This window comes from Dipodomys spectabilis, unplaced genomic scaffold, assembly GCF_019054845.1.
Source record: "Dipodomys spectabilis isolate Male_0828 unplaced genomic scaffold, ASM1905484v1 ptg000095l, whole genome shotgun sequence".
NCBI lineage: Eukaryota > Metazoa > Chordata > Mammalia > Rodentia > Heteromyidae > Dipodomys > Dipodomys spectabilis.
Window position 1 is genome coordinate 44,562,783 of NW_024870772.1, and position 26,327 is coordinate 44,589,109.

The 26,327-nt window shown below is 38.0% G+C and overlaps 2 protein-coding genes across 3 annotated transcripts in view; one reads left to right on the top strand and one right to left on the bottom strand.

Moving 5' to 3' along the window:
- The window catches only part of Serpine3 (serpin family E member 3), a 34,135-nt gene extending 17,000 nt beyond the window's left edge, over positions 1-17,135 (top strand). Inside the window, exons 5-8 of the mRNA XM_042685375.1 lie at positions 7,294-7,394; positions 14,211-14,297; positions 14,682-14,765; positions 17,092-17,135. Coding sequence (XP_042541309.1) covers positions 7,294-7,394; positions 14,211-14,297; positions 14,682-14,765; positions 17,092-17,135 — 316 coding nt within the window. The remainder of the gene's footprint in view (positions 1-7,293; positions 7,395-14,210; positions 14,298-14,681; positions 14,766-17,091) is intronic.
- Ints6 (integrator complex subunit 6) overlaps positions 15,500-26,327 on the bottom strand; it is a 92,826-nt gene continuing 81,998 nt past the window's right edge. For both annotated transcript variants that reach the window (XM_042685373.1, XM_042685374.1), the window contains exons 16-18: positions 22,230-22,595; positions 20,906-20,999; positions 15,500-18,704 (exon numbers count right to left, since the gene is read on the bottom strand). In XM_042685373.1, the coding sequence (XP_042541307.1) occupies positions 18,611-18,704; positions 20,906-20,999; positions 22,230-22,595 (554 nt within the window). In that variant the 3' untranslated portion in view covers positions 15,500-18,610. The remainder of the gene's footprint in view (positions 18,705-20,905; positions 21,000-22,229; positions 22,596-26,327) is intronic.

A 26,327-nucleotide genomic window follows, 5' to 3' on the forward strand; every position in this document is an offset into this window, starting at 1 on the left:
TATATTTGGTAGATGTCTGTTAAATCTAGTTGATCTATGCAGTTGTTTAGATCTGCAGTTTTTCTGTTGAGTTTTTGCTGAGTTGATCTATCTAGTGGGGATAGTGGTGTGTTAAAGTCCCCAACAATTACTGTCTTTGGATCTATGTGAGATTTGAGGGAAAGTAGTGTTTCTTGGATAAATTTGTGTGCTCCATTGTTTGGTGAATAGATATTTAGAATTGTAATATCCTCCTGAGAAGAGATCCTTTAATTAGTATGTAGCAACCTTCTTTATCTCTTCTCACTAATTTTAATTTGAAGTCTATTTGATCTAATATTAGGATTGCAACTCCCACTTGTTTATGGAGGCCGCTTGCTTGGTAGATTTTATTCCAGTCTTTCACTTTCAGAATATGTTTGTTTTTATGGGCAACATGTGACTCTTGAAGGCAGCAGATAGAGGGATCTTGCTTTTTAATCCAACTTGACAGTCTGTGTAGCTTAATTGGAGAGTTAAGTCCATTAATATTGAGAGTTAGGACTGAGGGATGTTTGGTAGTTCCTGCCATGTTATCTACCTTCTTGGGGGTTGTGACAACTGGGTTCTTACTATGGTTCTTGGATTCTCAGTTTGGGTGCGGTTTCTTGGCCTTTATTGTCGTCTTATTGGTCTTCTATGTGTAGGGACATCTTTAAGTATCTTTTGTAGGGCTGGTTTGGTGGAGATATATTGTTTCAGTTTTCTTTGTTATGGAAGGTTTTTATCTGACTTTCGGTTATGAAGGAGAGTTTAGCTGGGTACAGTATTCTTAGTTGATAGTTGTCTTTAGGGCATGGCATACATCATTCCAGGCCTTTCTTGCTTTAATTATCTCTGCTGAGAAATCTGAGGTTATGCTAATTGTTTTCCCTTTATAGGCGATTGATCTTTCCTCCTTGACAGCTTTAAGGATCCTTTCCTTGATCTGGATTGATCCTGTGTGGATTATAATGTGACCATGGGATGTCCTGTTCTGGTCTGGTCTCTTTGGGGTTCTAAAAGCTTCTTGTATCTGAATAGGCCTATCTTTTTGCATGGTTGGAAAGTTCCCTGCTAGGATCCTGTTAAAGAAATTTCCTAGACCATTAACTTCTGTCTCTTGGTGCTCCTCTACACCCATCATCCTCAGATTAGGCCTTCTGATGTTGTTTTCTAAATATTGAATAGATCTACCATATTTCTTGGATTTGTCTTGGATAGTTGTATGTTCTTTCTCTATAATATCTAAGCTGTCTTCAATCCCAGAGATTCAATCTTCTGAATGGTCTAACCTACTGTCAAGATTTCTACTTTGTTTTTATTTCCTTTTCTTCTAATTGGTCGGCTTTGATGGCTTCAAATTCTTTTTTTTTTTGGGGTCCAGTCATGGGGCCTGAACTCTGGGCCTGGGCGCTGTCCCTCAGCTCTTCAGCTCAAGGCTAGCGCTCTACCACTTGAGCCACAGCGCCACTTCCGGCTTTTTCTTTTTGCTTATGTGGTGCTGAGGAATCGAACCCAGGGCCTCAGGCATGCAAGGCAAGCGCTCTACCACTGAGCCACCTTCCCAGCCCCTGGCTTCAAATTCTTTGTTAGAGCTTTGTTTTAGATCTTGTATAGACTTCTTCCTTAATCTGGTGTTCAGTGTTTATTCTCAAATCCCTTAGTTGATTGGTTATGGTTTCATTGGACTCCCTTTCCTTCTTAAGGGCTCCTTTCAAGATTCCCATTGTGGTCTCCCTGGATTCCTTCAGCTATCTGTTTATGGATTCCATGAATGCCTCTATTGATCTTTGTCTATTCTTATCCTGCTCACACAATTCCTGTATTACTCTTTGATTAGCTTCCTCATGCGCACGCAATTCCTGTATTTCTCTTTGACTGTTCTCAGCCTGCTCATGCAATTCCTGTATTACTGTTTGACTGTTCTCAGCCTGCTCACGCAATTCCTGTACCAATCTTTGAGTAGCTTCCTCAAGCTCAGGAGATTCCTGTATTAATTTTTGGTTATCCTCATCATGCTCATGTAGTTCCTGTACTAATCTTCGGTTTGCCTCATCTCCCTCCCTATCACTCTCACACTGAGTCCTTTGCAGGCTTTCAATCTTTTCATTCACCATGCTTACCAGTAGTGTTTGTAGAGCTTTTTGGGAACTCTCCTCTGGATTATTCATTAACTGTTCTGTCACCTGATTATCATGAGTGGGAATTGAGATACCTGGACTTGCCATTTTTCTTGTTTCTCCAGTTTGTTCTGCCTTCTCTGGTTTTTTCTGCCCATTTGGTATGAAAGTAACACCAATTTCATGCTTGAACACTATTTTAAGGCAAGCATCAACCAGAGTCCTGTAGTTGCACAGTCAAAAAGCCTGCAGATAAATCTAGTTCAACAGATACAATCTATGAAACATCAAACAACTATGGATTAATGGGCTAAGAACATCGGGGAGGCTTTCATCAGTCTAGAAATTAATAGGTTTAGGGGGAATTGTGGGGGAAAATAAGATTAGAGGGATGTGGAGAAGTAAAAGAAAAGAGTGAATTTAATCAAGTCCTAATCTCAGAGAGGAAGTGGATAGAACAGAATGAAAGGAGAGAGCTAAAGAAATAAGTAAAAGGGCTGGGAAGGTTGCTCAGTGGTAGAGCGCTTGCCTTGCATGCCTGAGGCCCTGGGTTCAATTCCTCAGCACCACATAAGCAAAATGAAAAAAGACGGAAGTGGCGCTGTGGCTCAAGTGGTAGAGCGCTAGCCTTGAGCTAAAGAGCTGAGGGACAGCACCCAGGCCCAGAGTTCAGGCCCCATGACCAGACCCCCCCCCCAAAAAAAGAAACAAGTAAAAAATGAAAAAACAAAATTTTAAATTTAAAAAATGAAACACTTAAAATTATGTAAGTATAAATAAATAATACTACTATTAAAGAACTTAAGCCTAAGAGGTTGTGAATTGAGTAATCAATTCCTGAATTAAGTATGTACACAATGAGGGATAAAGTCTAATAATCAAGGATGGATATATATCTGGGGATGAGCAGAACAACAATTACATCATGCAAAAAAAAAAAGGGGGGCGGGGCCAAAGGTAAAAAGAGATTTAAAAAAAAAAAAAGAACACACACACACACACCCCTAAAATAAAAATTATGAAAGAAAAAAATAGAAAACACTTTAAAATTTTTTTAATTAGGTAGAAAAAAGAGTTGATTTTTTTTTTGGGGTGGGGAGGGAAGTGGAAGATCTTGTATCTCCCCGGTGTCTGTAAGCAGTCTCTTGGTGGAGTCTCCAGTTTGCTTGTGGCCTTTGGTTTTCTGTGGCTTGATTGGTTTCTTAAGTCAGTTTGTTTGAGCAGGCAGAAAAAAGCTCTGCTTTACCCAGGATTTTGTAATCCTCCTCCTAGGCTAGTTCAGAGAGAGGGAGATCTGCTTTGAGTACCACAAAAGTCCCTAGGAGATGGCTGTTTCCTCTAGCTTGGAGTTGCTGTGATGAGGCTAGGTTCTGGGTAGGGTTGAGGCCTATCAGCAAGCAGTAGCATTTCCCTGAGGGGCTAGCTCCTGAGACACTCACAGAGCTCAGCCTGTTTACTGAGTTTCAATTATTTGTCTTTTACCCCGCCTGCTGCTGAGACTGAGAGCCTAGGCTGCAGTGGGGAGGGGCAGCCTCATGCTGTTTACCCAGTGAAGAAAGCCACTCTTCTGGGGGTGGAGCTTTCTCTGCCTGGGAAGGGCAGCTTTCCCCTGAGTGGAGCTGAGCCCAGCAGGTCAGGTCAGTTCAGGTTCCTGTGACCTGTAGAATAGCTCCTATTGTTTTCTTCCAAGGCCTGAGTTGGAGCTAGCTGCTTCCACCAGGTTTAGGTCAGTATCAAAAATGGAGATCTTCTTTGGTGGTGGTGGTGGGGCTACCTTTCCACCACTGCTCCGTGAGAAGTGAGGCTGTCTTGGGTCTACTCACACCAGCTTCTTAGTTTCTGGGACGTCCATGGTTTGCAATCAGCAGGATGAAGATTTCTGCTCCTTGTCAGTTCTTGCTGGTGGTGAGTAGAATCCACTCACACATGTGTTTGGTGCCTTTGTCCCAGACTCTCTCTGTTATATGGTGTCCCCACCACCACCACCACCACTGCTGCCACCATCGTGGCTACCAGCAAGTGCTCAGATCTGTCTCCTTGACAGAGCTGCCTGGATTTTCCCTCTCTGGCCAAACTCTCTGTACTGTGATGGCACACTTGGTGTGATTCTCTAGCCTAGGACTGTTCACTAAACTAACACTAAAACTGCTTTCTATGTTTAGTCGCCAGCTTCTCCTCCGCCATCTCAGATTCCTTTTTTGTCCACTTTTTATTTTAGTCATTTTATAGTTTTCCTTTTACTTCTTAGGTCTTTGGTCCATTATTAATTAATTGCTATATGGGTGAAACTTGAACGACTTTGAGTCTAGGGATGTCAACTTCCCTCACAGTGGAAAATTCACACATACATAACTTGCTTTAGGGAGCAAGTACTAGGGCTCATTTTTACTGCTGTTTTTAGTATGCTAAAATGGTATTATTCAGTTTTACCGCCCAAAATAATTACCATAGTTGGTTTCAAACAGCTTTTCTCAATATCATTGAGAAAGCAAAATAAAATCACAACAATAGAACTACAATGGTATACCCTAAGCATTGTTCTGATCACTTAGAATTATGTTCTTTAATTTTCACAACACTGAAAAAACCCACTATTATATTCACCTCAAAAGAGGAAACTGAGGCAAAGACAGGTAAAGGAACTTGCACTGGAGATAAAGGAACTAGTTCCCTCTCCACTATTAAGATATTAAGCCAAAACTCAAAGCCCAGCCATTGAAACCCTAAGGTCATAGTCTTTATCACTATGTTTCAGCATTCAGTTTTCAAAAAGATGTTTTAGGTGTGTGGTTGAAGTAGTGTTATGCCAGTCTAGCAAGCAGGATGCCTAACTTCAATCCCAAGACTACCAAAAAGAAAAGAAGAAAGATGTCCTCAATATGTAAGAAATTTTTGAAAAATGTCTGCCCATTTGTAAAAAGTATATACCTTTTTTTTTTTTCAGATTGTTCTAAAAACAATCCAAAATACAGCTTCATGAGAAAGCCTGATACTTTTGTGTAAAATACTGGTTCCATTACCCAGTATAGTCAGGAAGATCTTTGCTAGTAGCTGGTCTTGGTCAATATTTTTACTTTCTTGGAAATGCCACATGATTTATAGGAAAGACCATCTAAGTTCCACTGTGATTTTTTTCAAAAAAGAAAGACACACATACACAGAGACAAAGAGACAGTGAGAGGAGTTAAATTATAGTTCCTGGCACTGGTGGCTAATGCCTGTAAACCTAGCTACTCAGAAGACTGAGATCTGAGGACAGTGGTTCAAGGCCAGCATCAGGAAGAAAGTCAGTGAGACTCTTATCTGTGCTTAATCACCAAAAAAGCAGGAAGTAGAGATGTGACTCAAGTGGTAGATTTTTAAGAAAAAAGAAAAAAGATCAACATCCCATTTGAAGGATTTTTTAACAGCAAAGTTTAAGGGCTTTGCCCTTGGGAACATGTTGTAAAGTTGACATGCTGATGCTTACTGCTCTCCAGGGCTTGCTAGGCAAATTAAGGTTCATTCCTTCTCTCCCTGTGGTGAAGGCATTCCCTACATAAAGCAAAGCACACAGGAAGATGTGGCTAACCCATAGAAACAGCTATACCATCTTTTTTTTTTGCCAGTCCTGGGGCTTGATCTCAGGGTCTGGGTACTGTCCTGTGGTTCTTTCATGCAAGGCTAGTGCTCTACCACTTGAGCCACAGCTCCACGTCTGGCTTTTTAAATAATTTACTGGAAATAAGAGTCTCACAGACCTTCCTGCCAGTGCTGGCTTTGAACTCTAATCCTTAGATCTCAGCCCCTTGAATAGCTAGGATTATAGACATAAGCCACCAGTGCTACTCTTAGTTGTCAATTCATCAATAACTTTTCTGTACCGCCTGTGTCAGTGATATTGCCCAAATTGAGAGATAGCAAAGCACAGATGATCCAAATCTGGGCTCCACACTCACACACTTGGGTTTGAATGGAGGTTTATCACATACTCATTAGGGCACCCTGGGCAGGTTTCTTAAGCTCTTTAGCCTCAAATTTCTGATCTAGTCTGAAGATAGTAAGAACATGGCTACATGAAGATGAAATAAAAATCCATATACAAAGCCGGGCACTGGTGGCTCACGCCTGTAATCCTAGCTACTCAGGAGGCTGAGATCTGAGGATCGCAGTTCAAAGCTAGCCCGGGCAGGAGAGACCGTGAGACTCCTCTCTCCAATAAACCACCAGAAAATCGGAAGTGGCGCTGTAGCTCAAGTGGTAGAGCGCTCGCCTTGAGCTGAAGAGCTGAGGGACAGCGCCCAGGCCCAGAGTTCAAGCCCCATGATCAACAAAAAAAAAAAAAAAAATCCATATACATCTCTTACAACAAGGCCGAGAGCAAAATGTCAGCTCTAAATATTACTAAGAAATAATCACACACTGGGATAACCTCTCTCATCAGGTCATTTATAATATCATAAAGAATGGTTATAGAACACAGAATGCTCTATACATCATAAAGATAAAATAAACACTAATACAGCTTTATGAATTATGGCTCGCCGGGTGCTGGTGGCTCACACCTGTAATACTAGCTACTCAGAAGGCTGATATCTGAGATCACTGTTCAAAGCCAGCCCAGGCAGGAAAGGCCATGAGACTCTTATCTCCAATAAACCACTAAAATCTGGAAGTGGCACTGAGGTTCAAGTAGTAGAGCACTACCCTTGAGCTGAAGAGTTAAGGGACAGCGCCCAGGCCCAGAGTTCAAGTCCCACAACTGACAAAAAAAAAAAAAAAAAGAATTACAAAAAAAAAGAATTACAGCTCAACATCCAAAACTAAACCTGGGGTGGGGGAGAAGCATAAGATTCTATCTAAAACAAACAAATAAGCCAGCTATAGAAGAAAGGACTGGTGTGGTTCAAGTGATAGAGCATTTGCCTAGCAAGCTCAAGGGCCCTAAATTCATTAACTCCAATACCACTAAACCAGCTTAGAGAAAGGGAGGCAGTAGGGTGAAGAGGGTAAAAAGTTGCAGAGGTAGGAAAGTGCCATGAGGGGTCAGGTGGAAAAGGAAAGGAAAAACAGCATTGATGGAATCCAATGGGCACAGACTTCCAAGTTGGAACTTTGCATTTTATACTGTGTGTACTTTGTATTTTGAATGGGAATTCTAAATGAAAATTGGTGGCTTGTTTTTGTTTTTTAGATTTAGGATCCAAAATCAGTTCAACTTAAAAAGCATTTTAACTTCTTGGGGAGTCACCGATGTTTTTGACCCATTCAAAGCTAACTTGAAAGGAATTTCAGGTAATAATTTTTCTTCCAAGTTTTTTGGTATATTATTGTTATATTGACCAAGGGTGCTTCATTGTTTCCAGCCTTCAGTAACCAACAGTCAGAGTCAAACATTAGGTAACAAAATAAAGTGCCTTGTTTTGTATAAGGATGTGTTGCTTCTGGCAAGAGTCAAACTTGGGTTAGATCTGAGGGAGGAGGGATATGCGTTGAGAGAGTTGAGCAGTTTTTGGAGATCACCTTGAGTTCAGTGGCCACAAAACGTAGTGAGGTCTCCCTCGCTCTGCTCAGATAACCAGGGCACTACTAGAGACTGGTGTAATAAAAGAACCTTCATTCTGCCCTCTACTGTCATATCAGTCTCCCTGTTTTTACCTCTTCTCCTTCGCATCTCCCCCCAGGATCTCCCCCTATCCTTTTCTAATATAGCTAACCTTCAACATTTCCCTCATCTACCCTATTTCCTTTCCTCAAACCACCCAAGCTCTTGTAACCTTGCTCTAAAACATTCTCCTTCCCAATCTCCATGCTCAGTTTCTTTGTCCATATAGTTGACATTCTACTAGCATTTGATGATAGAAATGTGTATCCTTGTGATTTGAGTGTGTATAAAACATAAGAAGGGGTAGGCACTGGTGGCTGATGTCTATAATCCTAGCTATTCAGGAGTCTGAGATCTAAGGATCGTGGTTGAAAGCCAGCCTGGGCAGGAAACTCCGTGAGTATCTAATCTCCAATAAACTACTCAGAAAAGCTGGAAGTGGTGCTGTGGCGCAAGTGGTGGCGCACTCACTGAGCAAAAGCAGCTCAGGGACAGCACCCAAGTCTAGAGTTCAAGCCCCAGAACTGTCAAAACAAAACAACAACAACAAAACAACATAAGAAAGGAATGGGATACTGGAAACAAATTTCCAAAATCCCTATTGGTCAAACTTTTCTCAATTCAAAGGCCCAAATTGTTTGCTACTTTGGATGGGAAATTATCTGTATAGTGATGACACTGGATTTCAGGCTTCCTTTTGACTTTGACATTCCCCTTACTTGATGAACTTGAAAGTCATTACTTTAAATGTTAAACACTGCAAAGTTTTCAGAAGCTTTGTTCAGAATCTTCCATCCTTAGCAATCACAGAAAATTATGCATGTTTAAGCTTGAAGAGTTCTAGGTTGGAATTTAGATAAGACCACGCAGATTGCCAGTGTTACTTATCCCAAAAAGAAAAAATAATTATTTTTAAAAAAAACAGAAGAAACTATATAGAACTAAAAGTGCACCATCTTAAGAGTTGGAGATGTGGTAGAGTGTTTGCCAGGTATCAATCCTCAGCACTACAAAACATAAAAAACCCCAGTCCTTCATCTCTTTATTCACTGCTTACACATGCAAAGAAATAAGCAATGCAATAATCAAAGTTTGCCTACACTGCCCAAAGCAATGATTGGTTAATTTGGATACCTAATAAATACTGATTTGGTAGAAAAAATTTCCTTAGTGACACAGATATAATCTGACACTAGGAAAAGGAAGAATATGACCATACAAGAAGGATCAGAGGGCAAGACAAGAGAAAGACATAAAGAATTAAAAAGTACATTCTATTTTCAATAAATGTGTAAAATGCAACCCATACTACCTTACTTAGACTCCAGGGCTTAGCTACGAGATCCTTTTGGCTGATGGTAATTCTCTCCTTTTGATGATCCAAATTCAAAAATTTAGGGTTCTGGATTCAATCTCCAGCACCAGGGGGAGGTGAGTAACTATGGGACTAGTCTTCACCTTTTTATATGAACATATTCAATTATAGATTATGACTTACTGATTATGCTTTCATAATTCTTAAAATGTTCTCCCTTTGTCCTGGTAAAACATTAATCACGTGTCTTGAAAAAAAAAATGATCTTAACTCTACAGTTCCCTTATTGGTAAAGCCATCCACTGTCCATAAACCTTAGAGTTTTGTCAGTGGTGGGGCTTGACCTCTGGGACTGGGCACTGTCCCTGAGCTCTTCAGCTTAATGCTGAACACTACTTCCAGTTTTCTGATGGTTAATTGGAGATAAGAGTCCCATGGATGGGGCTGGGAAGGTGGCTCAGTGGTAGAGTGCTGGCCTCACATGCATGAGGCTCTGGGTTTGATTCCTCAGCACCACATAAACAGAAAAAGCCAGAAATGGATCTATGGCTCAAGTGGTAGAGTGCTAGCCTTGAGCTGAAGAGCTAAGGGAGAGCATCCAGGTCCAGAGTTCAAGCTCCAAGACCCCTCCCCGCCCCCCCCAAAAAAAGTCTCATGGACTTTCCTGCCTGGGCTGGCTTTGAACCATGATTCTCAGATCTCAGCCTACTGAGTAGCTAAGATTACAGGCATGAGCCCCTGGTGCCTGGCTAAAATTTTGATATCTGGTTCTTATAAAATTTGTTAACTAAAATTGCTTTTCCAAATGCCTTTGGCTACATTGCCCAAGAAGGGAGTGGTATAGTAAAAGAACCTAATCCAGGCAGTCATATCTGTGCAAGGTGGCTTCAGACTAACCTTGACAACATCACTGAATCTTTCAAGTTCCTGCATTCCTAAGCTGGGCACTGGTGGCTCACACTGGTAATACTAGCTACTGAGGAGGTTGAGGTCAGAGGATCACAGTTTGAAGTCAGCCCAAGTAGTTGAGTCCATGGGACTTATCTCCAATTAACCACTAAAAGGCCAGAAGCAGAGCTGTGGCTCAAATGGTAGAGCACTAGCCTTGAGTCAAAAAGCTCTGGAACAGAACCTAGGCCCTAAGTTCAAGACCTAGGCACAAAAAAAAAAAAAGTTTCTGCATTCCTCAAACAAGGTAGTCATCACTCACACCACTTTTTGATAATACAAATAAAATGAGTTAGCAGCACAACATCCATAATTTTTACCAGAGGAAATGGGCAGAAATTACTGTCCTTTCCTCCTTCAATTAACAGGCGGTTAACACAGCTATGCATGACTGAAAGTCCACCAACAGGAAACATTTGATCTTTTCTTTCCATCGGATTCCAGAGTCCAGGATCACTTAGCTCTCCATCTAAAAGCCTTTTTTAGCTGTTTGAACTCAGTATTATTTCAAGACTCAGCTGAGCCTAATGTATAGTTTTCCCCTAAACTTCTTTGATGTTGGAAGCTTTTAAGAGTAATTTGTCTTCATTCTTACTTCCTTTAGGATCAGTGGGATTTCAATACAGGTATATACATATACCCTTAGTCCAGAAAATACTCCTTATGCAAAAACGCAAAATTACGAAGCAATTACTTTGTTGCTTGCTTTCATAATCTCTTCCCAGTAAGAACTATGAGTTCTCTGTAATTTCAGTGAGCAAACTATGCAAAGTACATAGGCCAAGGAGACCACAGAAAGAAATAAGTGGCTAGGGAGAAGAATGGACAAAGCAACTAACCATAGCCTAGATTCGAAGCCATCCAAGATTCCTCCCAAAACTTTCTATATGCTGGGCTAGGTGCTATGTGACAAACATACCCTTCACCTCTCAGCAATTCATTGACAAAAAGATGAGAAACATAAGCTAGAAAAAAGTTCTGGGGAAAAAAAAAAAAGCCCCTAAAAGCTTTTAATGCTGCTAGTGAAATGACAAAAGAAATAGTGAATAATGTATTTATCATGCTTGATGAGAAGCTAAGGATCAAAAATAGACATTTGTAAATCTCATGCCTACACAGTGGCATGTTGTGAAGCCTCTTAAACCTTTTTAGAGTATATACAAAAGAATAATTGTCTTCATAACAAGGAAGTAGGGAACTGAATGGCTTCCCTATGCCTTTATGGAGAATAGTAAAAGAGAATAGTAACGAGGCTGGGAAGGTGGCTCAGTGGTAGAGTGCTTGCTTGCATGCATGAGGCCCTGGGCTCAATTCCTCAGCACCACATAAGCAGAAAAAGCCGGAAGTGGAGCTATGGTTCAAGTGGTAGAGTGCTAGCCTTGAGCTGAAGAGTTGAGGGACAGTGCCCAGGCTGAGATCACGCCCCATGACCAACCAAAAAAAAAAAAAAAAGAGTAGTAACACATATGTGTGTATATCTGTATGTGTACAAACCATTTAAAAGGCCAGGAGTGCGTGTACACACACACACACACACACACACACACACACGTATGTATCTGTGTGTTTAAAGTTTTGAGAAAGAGGTAGACAGTACCAGAAGTGTTTTGTTACTCATTACTTGATAGTGTACCACACATTATTATGCATGTTAGGCAAATAAACATTTAAAACAAGTAAGCTTTCTGCATTCTAGGGCTAACTGTAAAAAGAAAAACAAAGCCAAGTATCAGTGACTCAGTCCTGTAATCCTAGCTAGTTAAGAGGCTAAGATTGGAGGTTTTCAGTTCAAAGGCAAAACCAGAAGTGGAACTGTGGTTCAAGTGATTGAGCACTAGCCTTGAGCAAAAAAGCTCAGGGACAGCATGCAGTCTGAGTTCAAGCCCCAAGACAGATGGGCGCGTGCGTGCGTGCACATACACGCACGCACACGCGCGCGCACACACACGCACGCACACTCGCGCGCGCACACACACACACACTGGTACAGGTTAGGGAAGGTAAAAGGGAGTTGCTAAGAATATCACCCCTGCACCTTGAATATTGAAATGTAATATAGAAGTGAACAGGTTTATGGTGGGCTGCTTTCCCTATTATATTCCCCAGAAAGCTAATATGGTAAACTGGGAGACAGTAAATGTTATACTTAACTTTATGGTCACTATAAATTATAATCCCCCTAGCCCTTCTCACTATGAACCTTAGCAACTTAGTGACTCTCAAGTCCCCTACTCAACACAAAAGCTAAAAACTGATTAGTATCTCTTTCACAATTATCCACAGAATTATCTACAGAATAGTACTTATAAATGACCTTGAAAGCAAATTTTAGGCTGACAGGTTGTATGACCCTCACTAAGTTGCCAACACAGGAGAAAAGGGCCTGGAGAACCTCTTCTTCAATAGCCACATAACAAAAGGAGTAAATCGTGATCTGTAATACGAGATAAAGGAAAATGCAGAAATCATAGCTAACACCCAAATTTACAGTTCCATCACAAATTAGTCTTCTGAAATGCCGAGAACTAAAATTTAAAGTAGCACAGATTGTCTTACCAAAGACTTCCATACTAATTGTTCCCATTTTTCATACTGTGTCAGGGTGCTCAGACTAAAAGACATGCATTTACCATACTTTTAGCTGGTATGGGGGGGAGGGAAGCTCATAGTGAATCTGTTTATTACATCAATCGTCATTCAGAGCTGGGCACTGGTGGCTCATGCCTGTAATCCTAGCTACTCAGGAAGCTGAGATCTGAGGATCTCAGTTCAAAGCCATCCCAGGCAGGAACGTCCGTGCGACTCTTCATCTCTAATTAACTGCCAGAAAACTAGAAATGGTACTGTGGCACAGCACCCAGGCCCTGAGTTAAGCCGCAGGACCAGAACAAACAAACAAAAAAATTCAGACACCAAACAGATAGTAATGAAATCCCAGGAAAACTTTCCCAACTGTTAATTCTTTTTTCTATAAAGCTTTCCTTTCAATTTTGGAACTGTGTTTACTCAGTTATCTAGTAAAAGCAGCTAGAAATTCTTTTTTCAAACACCCTGAAGAAAAACAAAAAAAAGACTGACTGCCAAATGAACTTTTCACTGTTGCTAATTGAATACTGATTTCTTCCTTTTATTGGCCTTTGCTTTTCCTCTACCTGATGCTTAGTTGCCAGTGAATATAGCCAACTCACAATATTGTTAAATCTTAATTATAAGACAGAATACTGCATTTCTGTGTTCTGGGATGGTTTTGTTTTCATATGACACTCATGGACCATCTCCTGATATGTGTGTAGCTAATACAAACCAATTTTATTAGTCAAAGATGAAACAAAAATCCCTAGTTTTACACATATAGATACAGGTACACATTAATATTCATGCAACACATCTTTTCTGGAGGCAAAAGTACACTTTGTGAAATGAGGTAGTGTTAGAGTGGAGGGTTAAGATTGAAAAGGGTATCGGGTCTAAAAACTTGCATATCAGATTATCAGATATGTAATCTCAGATGATTTAACAACCCCCTCTAAATGGAAAGGTTGGACTATAACAATGTTTTTAAGTTTCTTCTAGTTCTAAAGATGCTGGCTCTCATTCTTTATTGCAATACTAATTAGGGGATTATTTTAAAATGGCTAAATCACAAAAATTTGTCAGTGTCTCTAAGTTACTATAGTTCTATTACTAAGCTTCTACCATCTTTTGAAACTATTAGTGCACAGAATAGTTTATAACTTCTCATTTTCTTTGCAGATTCTAGCTGAAAAGGCAAATTAATTGCGCAACTGTCCTAACAGTGTACACAGAAAGCGGTCATGCAACATTAGGCACTTTTAAAATACTGCATTTTGCCTCTTTTTAAAGCCCATGGCACAAACCTATCATTTAATCATTTAAAAGTGGCTCCTGAACTGCAGACCAAGAAGACATTCAATGGAAAACATCTGAGACATTGAAATTGATTCTTAGGCTAGGATCTGCCATTTAACATACATCCAGGTGATCCTATGACTAATTTTAGAAATATTACCTAATGGAAATATATTAACTAAAACTGTTTTAAGAAACTACTAAAACATGGGTTCACTATGCCTGAATATTAAACTTAGGGGTAGATTAAATTTAGAAAGCAGCAACAGATACTTTAAACTTTGTTAAGTATATTCTTTAAAAATGTACTCAATCTTTATACTAAATGCACGAATAAAGTAAAGCAATTCATTTTGGTCCTTTCTGGGGTCAGGTCAAGATGGCTTTTATGTTTCTGAAGCAATTCACAAAGCCACGATGGAGGTTTCAGAGGAAGGCACAAAGGCAGCTGCAGCCACAGGTATGTTGAGAAAGGAGTAAAACCTGTTCACACTTGCTTTCTACTTTAAACTTTTCCAGGTCAATCTTCCCAATTGTGTATTTCCTTTCCATTTAAAATCTTATGCCCAAATATATTTTTTAATGGTAACATCTTTTTCTCAAATGATGGAAGAGATGTCCATTTAAGAACTTGTACCATCATCTCATATATAAGGAAGAGGCATTCTGAGAATTTCCTTCAGTAAGGAATTTACTCCATGGGGTATTTTGATGTGGCTAAATAGAATCTCTTTTTAATTTTCCCATCCACATCCCCATGTCTTTAAGAGATGTCTTTAAGATTCTGTATTATCTTCAAATGCATAGAAAATGCAATGCAGTTTTTCTTTTATCTTTCCTGCAGCTCTGTTGTTACTGAAAAGGTCTCGGATTCCTGTTTTTAAAGCAGATCGGCCATTCATCTTTTTCCTGAGAGAACCTAACACAGGTATCACAGTATTTTTGGAGAGTACTAAGATAATTAAATATTTTATCAGCAACCTTCTAGCAACAGGGCTTATTTGTCCACTACTGCCTAAAAACAAGCATTGCTTCTGTTCCTATGGCATTCCAGAGGCGTCCCAAATGCTTGTATTATGCAGAGAAAGAGGTTATATCATAAGCATAAAGGAAAATTTATTATCTCCCATGGTTTTTGCATTCTAATTCTCCTAGCTTACTTGCAGTTAATACAGATTTTTAAACATTTTAGTAGGTTTCTACTAAGGGAACAAAAAGAAATCCTGCAACACACCTTTCCCCCCCCCCATAATTGTCCTCTTATTTTATAAAACAAGTGTTTCTTCAGGTTACCAGGGTGTATCAGAGATTTCCCCTACTGATTCTCAATGACTCTAGTATTCTAGTGAATACATCTGAGATTTCTATACTGTTCTGCTCTTTCTGAAAAGAAAGTATTTGCCCTAGTATTATTATACAAGCGCATCTCAATTCAAAGCAAAGCTGCAGTAGACACATCAGAAGGACAAGCAGCTGTTCTTTAAGTTACAGCAATAGTGAGAAAAATCTTTTAAATTAGTTCTCTTAATGTTCCTCCTGCCCTCTGACAATCACCAGCCTAGTAAAGAAGAGATTCTCAGTAAAGAGTTGTTGGCAAGTCTAACCAGTGTATAAAAAGTAAAAAGGTGAAACAAGACTAATAAAATCAAGCAAAAGTGGATCTACTTTAACTAAACATCAGGCATTACTTTTATTTGTGGAGAGAAAAAAAAAGTCAAAAGTGAAAATTATGCATAACTTTACAGAAATTATTAAGGAAATACTGTCAACATCATTCTATCTGAGAATCATTTGCATACTGATATAACTTGTGCTAGAAACCAAAGAAACATTTTTTGTGACCAAAAGGATGAAGGTAATCATTTACTTGAAAATATTCAATTTGGAAATTATTTGGGGGAAACAAGTCTACCAACTGAATGTACCGACTTAGTATTTCACCATGATCATCCCAACCCCACAGTGATTCTGGAAATGTCATTTAGAATAAGCAGCAAAGAGATTCTTAGAAGAGATAGTGGTCAAAAATGTTAAGAAAAAAAAAAAAAAAAAAAAGCACTTCTGCTTCTTCAAGAAACCAAGAGAGAATTAAATTGAACAAAAGATCACTACCAAAAAGCTGAGATCCAATAAATGTGGATGAAAGTTAAAGGAAAAAGATGTTATTTTTGGAACTCAACATTAAATTGTTGAATTAGGAAAGGACACATCACTATTTCTATTTCAATGACATGTTTTTCTAACTGCCTTCAGTGATCAGAATGAATATATATGGTTAATCCAAAATCAGATCCATAATCTACCACAAGTCTAGGTATAGTCCTTATGAATTTACTTAACACTCTTCTTGGGAGAAGGTCCCCATACTACCCAAGGATAAGTAGTTACTCTTTTGGTGATGTTACCAAAATAGACTAAACATGAGTGCCCAGGCAAATCTGCTAAGAGCAACTAAGGCATCAATCAATGGACAAATGCCAATTACCTTGGGAAACAATAAGAAAAACTATCTAAAGAGCTTAAGATTAACCTTTCAGAGAATATAATTTATCCAGACTAAAGTCATTTAGTAACCTAAATGGCCTGAAAGACAAGTTAATCCTCCTCCCCACCCAGACATATTGTGCTGATAATTCTATAGCAATTATTTCACTAATTTAACTAACACTAAACACAAGTGTTGTTTTTTTTTTTAATGTAAACAGCCTGAGAGAGATAGCATATTAAGTTTTAGTACTGATGTATTTCAAAACTGTGAATAGGATTTAGGATGAGTGTATAAAGAATATCAGGGCAGAGACATAAAGGACAGAAAGAGGAGACAGAACAGACTGCTACTTCCCAAAATTTTCAATTATATTCTTTTTAGTACAACTTTTTAGTACATCCTGAAAAATGTACTAAAGATCAAGCGGCTAAAGCATTACCAGCATTTGATGGACATGTTATATGAAAATAAGAAATTCCTTATTAGGAAAGCTGATAATTAGAAAAGACTCAACCTTCTTCCTAGATATTCTTAAGTATAAACTTCTGTCACAATGACTTCTAATGCCTCTGATTAATTTCAGAATCTAGTTTTAGATCAGACAGTACATTCTGGGTTTTGTGTAATTTGGCAGTTACTTCAGTAATTCCATTTATCAAATTATATCATCCTTTACTTGAAAATATTTTGTAGAGATTAAAAAAAAGTTTTGAAGAATAGCATATGAAAATACTCTATACTTAATGTTTTTTTTTTTTCTTGACAGGGTTTATTTTCAGTATTGGGTGTGTTTCAAATCCCCTTGACTAAAGATGTTGAGAATGTTCCCCACTTTTATGTATGCTTTCCTTCATAAAAAGTTAGAACTTTATTTGCAATAGGCTTGAAATCTTAAAATGTTTCTGAATCAGTACAAAAAGATAAGGGCATGTAATTTTCAAATATTATGAACATAAAAATAGTTCGATTTTATTATAATTTTATAAGTTTGCTTTCCCTCTCTTATTCCAAATCTAAACATTTTAACTATCTCTTCTACTATGTTACCCCCCCAAACCACTAAAAGGCACAGCAGTGATCTATGAATGGTGAATGAGTCAGGCCATAGGATTGAAACCTCAATAAGGATACATAAGGTCATGTGGGATTCAGGGTGAAGAATGAATAATGTCAGTTTTCCTTTTGTTACTTGGAGAAGGAAAAAATGAGCAGAGTCATCTTAAATCTATTACCTTTCTATTTAGCTGGTAAATAAAGTTTAGGGTGTAAATGTGAAACTACAGTGTAGAAGAGATCTCCAAACTCCTAATGTTGTGACTTTTGTAAACACGACATGGTATTAAATTGCAACAGGCTAGACATTTCAAGGTATATAATGTACCTCAAACTTACCACTCCCTCACTAGCAGCTGAACTGAATGACACCTACAATCCTAGTGAGAAAGGAAAAGGGGTCGAAAGGAGGTAAGGAAATCAGGAAGCTGAACTTCTGCTTTTTAAGGAAGTTTAAAGTGTCTGCCTATAATGCAAATTTCCCATTTGGAGTATGTTGACATGGCCAACAGAAAATTATAAACATATTAGTAAAAGACAATGCAGAGTAATCACAGTTAGGTTTAACAAATATATGAATTTCAAGTGATGTGTTTTCCAACACTAGAAAGCAAGAGCTTTAAAATTCCATTGTCTTAGGATGTTTTTTAAGTGATTATTTTAAATGTGATTATTTCCTAAACCACACAAGAGTAAAATAGAGCATTTATTGATGGAATAACAAAAGTGCTTTTCTTAAATATTCTTCAAAATACATCTGTACAACTTACAATAATATATCCAAAATAACTGTATATACAAAACATTGCCTAGATTTAATGTATGTGCTTTTTTTCCCCAAAAATTACAAAGTAACTTCTTTTTAATTTTTTTTTTTTTTTTGGCAAAGTTCAACCTTAACAGAGGTGACAATTTTAAAGGTTGGTTTAAGAAAATAGAACCTGAGGGAAATTGACACGCAAGAGTCAATGACAAGCAAGAGATTTAAAGGAGTATTTTTAGTTTGTTAAATAAAAATGTTTTTTTTAGTGATACTTTTCACATTACAAAAATAAACCAAAATGAATAAAAGGTCACTGTAAAATGATGGAAAAAGGATTCTGTCAACTTGTTTTAGTATTTCAAATAGCCAACAATGCATGTCAAAAAATGAACTGCAAGGTCACAATAGTCTTGTATTTACTTTGTATTTGGAGAGGATAGTAAAATAAGTGGCCACATTCTATCTTCTTTTAATTGCTATTAATATGGTTGATCTGATTGGCTCTTCGATGAATTTCATCCAAGAAGTTCTCCAGTTGTTCTATTAGCATTCGTTTTTTGAACCTGTATGAAAAATAATTAACAGCACTCTCAATTACTTTGCAATGGCTAGCATATACTAGGTACAAAATGTTTCCTATGGAGAGAAACCACATTGACAAAGTTTCTTCAAATTGAGATGGAAATAGAAAATGCTGTATTAGGAAAACTGTAAATTAATATTTACACCTGAACACACTATTGGGTTTTTCCCTAAAACAAATAGTCTAGAAACAAGGGGGAAAAGGGTTCTCTCCTTCAACTAGAAAGAAAAAACTAATTTATACAAAGATTCCAAATCTGTAGTGTAATTGAGGCTACTGAAGAGGTTACTATAGAATTTTCTTGTGGTCTTAAATTTGAACAAAATAAACATTGAACAAATTATGATTAATTCCCACAAAAATAAGGGGGGAAATGAAAATTGGGTAGTAGTACTTAATAATCAAGGTGTCCTGCTACTAAAATTTTAAAGTAGCAAATCAAGAAAAATCAAATATATATATTTATGTATATACACTATAGTATGTACCAATTAGCTAAAGTTTGAGTGGCAAGTCTTTAAAATTTTCAGAAATAAATATAGACAGGCTAAAATTGCAATCATCTACATAAATATAATATCACTGATGCTTTTTAAAATATCTCCAAATACTAGACACTTTATTCCCATTTCTTTCCTACTTGTAAAATAATACAGATAGACACCACATTACACAACTTTCCAAAAGATGACATGAGTAAACAGGTACCAGGAACAGAGCTAAATCCAGGATGTGGCAAGTTTGGTGATTAATTCCAGGCCAAGGCAAGAGCATCCTAGGTTTGAGGCCAGTCTGGGATACAAAGTATATCCTGCCTCAAAAACAATCATCTCCAGGCCAAAAACAATAATCCTAGCCACGCAGGAGGTTCAGGTTCGTATCTAAGGACTGTGTTTTAAAGCCAGCCAGAAAAGACAAATTCTAGAGACCCATTTTCAATCAATAGCAAAAAGCTAGAATTAAGGGCATGACTCAAGTAGTACCATACCAACCGTGAGCAAAAAAATGAGAGCATTAAAGTCCTGAGTTCAAGCCTTAGTACAGTCAATAAATAAACAAATTGAGGATGATATCTGAAAACAGAATAGTGTTAACACAAATATAAGAATAAGTAGCCGAGGGCTGGGAAGGTGGCTCAGTGGTAGAGCGCTTTCCTTGCATGCCTGAGGCCCTGGGTTCAATTCCTCTGCACCACATAAGCAAAAAAAAAAAAAGCTGGAAGTGGTGCTGTGGCTCAAGTGGTAGAGTGCTAGCCTTGAGCTGAAGAGCTGAGGGACAGCACCCAGGCCCAGAGTTCAGGCCCCACGACCGGACCCAAAAAAAAAAAAAAAAAAAAAATTTACAGTGGCTCACGCCTGTAATCCTAGCTACTCAGGAGGCTAAGATCTGAGAATCATGGTTCAAAGCCAGCCCAGGCAGGAAAGTCCATGAGACTCTTATCTCCAATAAACCACTAGAAGTGGCACTGTAGCTCAAGCGGTAGAGCACTTGCCTTGAGCTGAAGAGCACAGGGACAGCGCCCAAGCCCAGAGTTCAAGCCCCACGACCAACAAAAAAAAAAAGTATACTCAAAATTATATAAAAAGTAGTGGGTGCCTTTTTCTACCTCAAAAAGAAACTGTTCTATACAAAACCTTTATATATACGACAAAACAGACAGGGGACTAATTAAGGGATGAGGATATTTACATTTGAAAAATCACATAAAATAAACCCTATTTTCTCACAAACTGAAAGAAAAAGTTGCAAACACTTTTGAGCTTGTATAACTATACTTCTTAAATAACTGCACTTCATAGCTACATTTGTCATCTTGCCCCTACACATCCCTTGTATTAAAAGTACATAATCATGGGCTACTAAAACAATCCGCTTAATTACAAAGTGTTCCCATGTAAAAATGATTTCAAAACTGTTAATGTTAATATAGGAAGGCAAAAAAGAGACAAACACTGAAGAAAAAGATAAAGAAGAATTTTCAATCTATGTAATACTTTTCAAAGGTAAAGTTTTGCAATTCTTGGAGAATTTCTTTGTAGCTATTATTTTAAGTGAACTTCATTCAATAAACAAAAAGCACATGATATATAACTTAGTATGTCATATGCATACATAATCAAGTACACAGATCTGTTAAAATACTATATAAACTGAAAACTCATCATTTTCATGTTTCCTTACCTTGATGCTTCTTTAATAACATTTTGTAAAAATATGAGTCTTGTTTGTAAACTGCCTTGTACATGCTTCAGTAAAGTGAAGATTCTTTCATATTCTTAAAAAAAGAAAAAAAATTAAGTGGCCTTTATCTGTATTTTTGCCAGTAGTTTTCTCCTGCCATTTTTTTTACATTAAGATATACCTAAACCAAAATATTCTGTGAAAATTTTACCACTCTTTAAGGATTTTATAATACATTCTAATGTACATATATAAGAAAGAAAGTATGTGTCAGAAATTATTAACAAGCCAGGTGCCAGCGGCTCACACCTACAATCCTAGCTACTCAGGAGGCTGAGATCTCCAGCTCAGGCAAGAAAGTCTGAAAGACTCCTATCTCTAATTAACCATCAGAAAACTGGAAGTGGTACTGTGGCTCAAAGTGGTAGAGACTAGCCTTGACCAAAAGAACTCAGGGACAGTGCCCAGGCCCTGAGTTCAAGCCCTATGACTACAAAAAAGAAAGAACAAACACTGCTGTTCAGCAAAAGTTGCCATTAAAGTAAGAGGTATGTACACACATGTCAGTCTGGGGCTTGAACCTAGGGCCTGGGTGCTGTCTTTTACCTTTTTTGCTTTAGGCTGGTGTTCTACCATTTGAGCCAAACCTCTACTTCAGAGTTTTTAGTCCCTAATTGGAAACAGAGTCTTGGACTTTCCTGCCAGAGCTGGCTTCTGAGTAGCTAGGATTTCTTTAGTTTTTTTTTACCTAAACACATCACTGACAGCAACTACAATTAAAATCTTAAACATAATGGTAGGCACTCTATAATGAGAACTTGATACATGCAGTTTTTTAATATCACTACATTATTTTGAGTTAGCTGTTATAATAAAATTTCAGCTGCTAGTTATAAGAACAGTGTTAACTCTGGGTCTATGTCATGGTAGTTATTCTTTAACAATGTAGTCTTTTTTGCTCTCAGTTCTTGATGACATTTAATACCCATGGTGATAGTGTTTGTCAGATAAAGAATCAAATCTTGCATAACTCAGATATTGTTCAAGATTGATCTAGAATCAGATTTTCATTTTTAGGAATTAAACCTGAGGGCTGGGAAGGTGGCTCAGTGGTAGAGCACATGCCTTGCACGCATGAGGCCCTGGGTTCGATTCCTCAGCACCACATAAGCAAAGAAAAAAGCCGGAAAGTGGTGCTGTGGCTCAAGTGGTAGAGCGCTAGCCTTGAGCTGAAGAGCTGAGGGCCCAGGCCCAGAGTTCAGGCCCTATGACCCGACCCAAAAAAAAGGAGTTAAACCTGAGATTTGTCTCTAGTCATACATACTTCTTCCTGGCTTTCGGATCTCTTTCATTATTTGTGCTTTCAGTTCAGTATTGACTTCTTCATGGCTCCTGCAATGCATCAATTTTTTCCCTTTGTTGAGTGAAGATGCTGGTATATTCTCTTCAGCACATTGTTCTTTATTTCTTTGCTCCTCATGATTTTCTAAAAATCCACCAACAGTGAGGTCATTAGTTCCTAAATGGTCATGACCAAGTGCTTCTGTATGATTGGTTGGTCGTTCCAGTAGACTGGCTGGAGAAGATGGTGAAAATTCAGTATCCATAGCATTTGGTATAATGTCTGAAGAAAGCTGGTCTACAACATGATTTTCAACCACATCGTCTATTGTTGAATCATTAGTGGTTTCTGAAATTAAAACCAAAGTTGGAGGGAAAATTAGGATTCAATGTCAAAGTACACAAAAGCTACAAAGAAACTAGAGCAAACCACAATTGATTTCCTTGAGTAATACGTATTAAGGAATAATATGATGTAGTTCTCAAGCTTTACCAAAGATAATAGTAGAATAAAATTGAAAAACCAATTTGGGACAACTTTTAGTTTGCAGCTTTATTCTCTAATAGAATAAAAGAACTTTAATAATATTGTGAAATATATATGATCAAAATCATCAATGAAGAGCGCCATAGTTCATTCCAACTTATCTCAAACCTTATACATCTATCATTTAGAGGCAAAAGTAAACAATGAGTAGTTAATTCTGTTCCAAGTCCTATAGGAAACATTACCAAACAGGTAGTATTTCACAGTATGTTCTGTCTATAACCATCCATCTAGTCTTCATGAATTGAACAGTGCAAGGCAATCTGGTCCCCACTTTAACTCAGTTAAGACCACTAGACCCAGAGGCTTGACACTAAAGGAGATTGTAAGACTTGTTCTCTATAAAAAGTAGCTAAATTCTAGTTACTCACCACTTCCAGAACAGCAGCTGAACCTATCTCCTCGGCTTCATATGTAAATGCCCCATTTCCCATGCTTCCCTCTACACTCTTCCCCTGATCTTCTGACTCTTGTTGAAATTCTATTTCACAATTTGTATAAGCCCCAACTGAAATTCAGTTCTCCTACCTACAAAGTAACACTGTTCTCTTCAGACCTGGATTAGGGATGGCTTCTCTCACATATTTTCCATGGACTGAAAAATCAGGACATGCAGTCAATGATTCTTCCCCGAGCAGTGTAATTTCTCCTATGTAACTCTTGTAAAACTCTTACTCTTTTGAGGCTCAATGTCACTAACTTTTGTTCTCTCTGATTACTACCTTAATATTGAAGGGCACATGCCTAAAGTCTCTCACGCCTGATACCTTTTTCAAAGCCTATCTTCAAATCCCTCCCATTATCAATCTAAGTCCTTACTACTCAAAGTATAGTCTGTGGTTAAGCTCCATCAGGAAGCTTCTCAGAAATGCTCATCTTGAGCTTTACCCTAGACTGATAGTGTAGACCTCTCTCTAATGTGCCTGTCTCTCATGTATATTAAAATTCAAGAAATGCTGTGGTAACCAATGTTAAGCAGATTACCAACCTATCAAGAACCTGGCCTTGCCAGTTACTAAATTTTTTTTATATTTTTGGTCAGTCATGAGGCTTGAACTCAGGGCCTGGGCACTATCTCTGAGTTCTTCTGCTCAAGGCTAATGCTCTACCACTTTGAACCAAAGCTCCACTTCTGGTTTTAATTGAAGATAAAAGAGTTTCATGGACTTTCCTGGCCTGGCTGGCTTCAATCTTCAATCCTTAGATTTCAGCCTCCTGAATAGCTAGGATTATAGACGTGAGTAACCAGTGCCCTGCAGTTCCTAAATTCTTATTTCCAAAGAACTTCCCACTTAAGACTTTTGCCTCTCCCATCCAATTTAAAATTCAAGGATGTAGTTACATAAATCTAGTCTTCACAGGTAGACTAGCTCTTCTCTCTCTCCCAGAGAAACTATTTAAACTTTCTCTATTCTACAAGTCTACTTTCAGGAGGAAAGAAAAGCAGAGCCAGAAATTTCTTCGGCTTCCCTATTGGAAACAGCGTATGCTCTGGGCCATCTCCTCTTGCCTTTTGGTGACTGTACAGGTTATATGCCTTCTCTCATGTTCATTTTCAACCTCTCTACTGGTAACATCATACCAGCATTTAAACACTGTTAAGTCTCTTTGATTTTAAAAACAAAGTAAAGTCACTACTTTTAATCTCATGAACTCTTCTAGCTACCATTTGCTTTTCCCTCCTGTGTTTTCCAGCTAAACTTAAACTGGCTGGCTGTTCATACTCAACATCTCTCTTTATTATGGTTTCCCACCCCTTTATTCCAGAGAATTGTTCTTGCTAAGACAAAGGCAAAAGGAACTTCCAAATACTCTTGAATGGTCTGTTTTCCTACATATTTGAGATCATTAATCATTCAGTTCTCTCTTTCTTTACCTTCTATCACATTAGATTCTTCCCTACATTCTCCTACCTTAGATACTGCCTCCCACACCTTTCTCAACACCAGTTCCCTTCTTGTGTACCCCAAAATGTCAAAATGTTAATCTCTACTTGACTAACTAGTATACAATTCTAAATAAAGCCACATTTCATATTTACTTCAAGCCCATCTAGTGTCTCTCAAGACAGCTTAGTGATAGTCTTATTAGGACAGTCAGTTTAGTCCTTACAAAATGCACATTTAGACCAGGTCACCACTTCTTGTAAACTACTCAATGGATTCTCATCACCCCAAGTGGAATTCTTTTGTTGTTGTTGTTGCTGACATTTTTTGGTATGTTTTTTATTATGAAAATGCTGTACAGAGGGGTTACAGTTACATGAGCAAGGTAATGAGTACATTTCCTATTGAGCATTGTTGTCTCCTCCTTGGTTTCCTACTACCATCCCTTCCCTCCCACCTCCATAACTATCCTGCCCCTGCCAAACTTGTAAAGTTCGTTTTCAACATAGTATTTTGTATATCTCATTGTTACTTACAATGGATCAACCTGTATCCTTATTTAAGCATTTTGTTTTTTCCTTTCCCCTCCCCGAATAAGAGAAGTATATATACAAGATGCAGGGCACTGACATCAAATACAATGAAAACAAAGGTTATACCCAGGGGGAGGAACATACAAAGAAACAAACAAACAAAAAAATCACATGGTACAATATAAATACGTTAGAAACAATAGCAAGAAAGAAAAAAAAATATTTGTGTCCCTATCTTGGGGTTCATTTCCCTTAACATCATCTTAATATGGTCATATGAACATAGCTTTTGACCTTTTCTGCTTGTCCTACACATGTATTAGTTATTACAAATAAGGGAAGCCATGGGACCTAAGTTTCTTTGGGCCTGGCTTACTTCACTTAATATAATTTTTTCCAAGTCTTTCCATTTCCTAACAAATGGGGCAATCCCACTCTTTCTTATGTAGGCATAGAATTCCATTGTATGTTTGTATGTATGTACACACACACACACACACACACACACACACACACACACACACACACACACACACCATACTTTCTTGATCCATTCATCTACTTAGGGGCATCTGGGTTGGTTCTATATCTTAAGTGGAGATTCTTTACAATAGTTTACAAGGCATTCCAGAACTTGGCTTCCAATTATATTAGTTTCCAGTTCTCACCTTACCTTATACCCAACATTCTTATTATACCGGAGTCTTTCCCTTAATGCCCTTCTTTATACATACTTTTCTTCAGAAACTGCTCTACCATAGGGGCAAATTCAACAGTTTACTTATCTAGCTTCCATTTATCCTTTGACATAATTTCCTAAGGAAAAGTGCCTTAACCTCATAAACGAATTTAAATCCTCAAACCTAATGCTTCAACATACTTGGCTTTCTTTTATAACATTCATTATACTTCTAATTATCTATTAAGTGATCCTTTTTTTTGCTCATTATAATTGAGGGCTAACATCACTTATTGTCTTATTTACTGCTATTCCTTCATGTTCCAAAAAATATATGCTATTGATAATTACCTTCAAAATTTCACTGAAATTGAAACCCATCTTTCTGCTGGGCGTGATAATACCCCTTTCAAAATCTGTGTGTATGTGTTGGGGC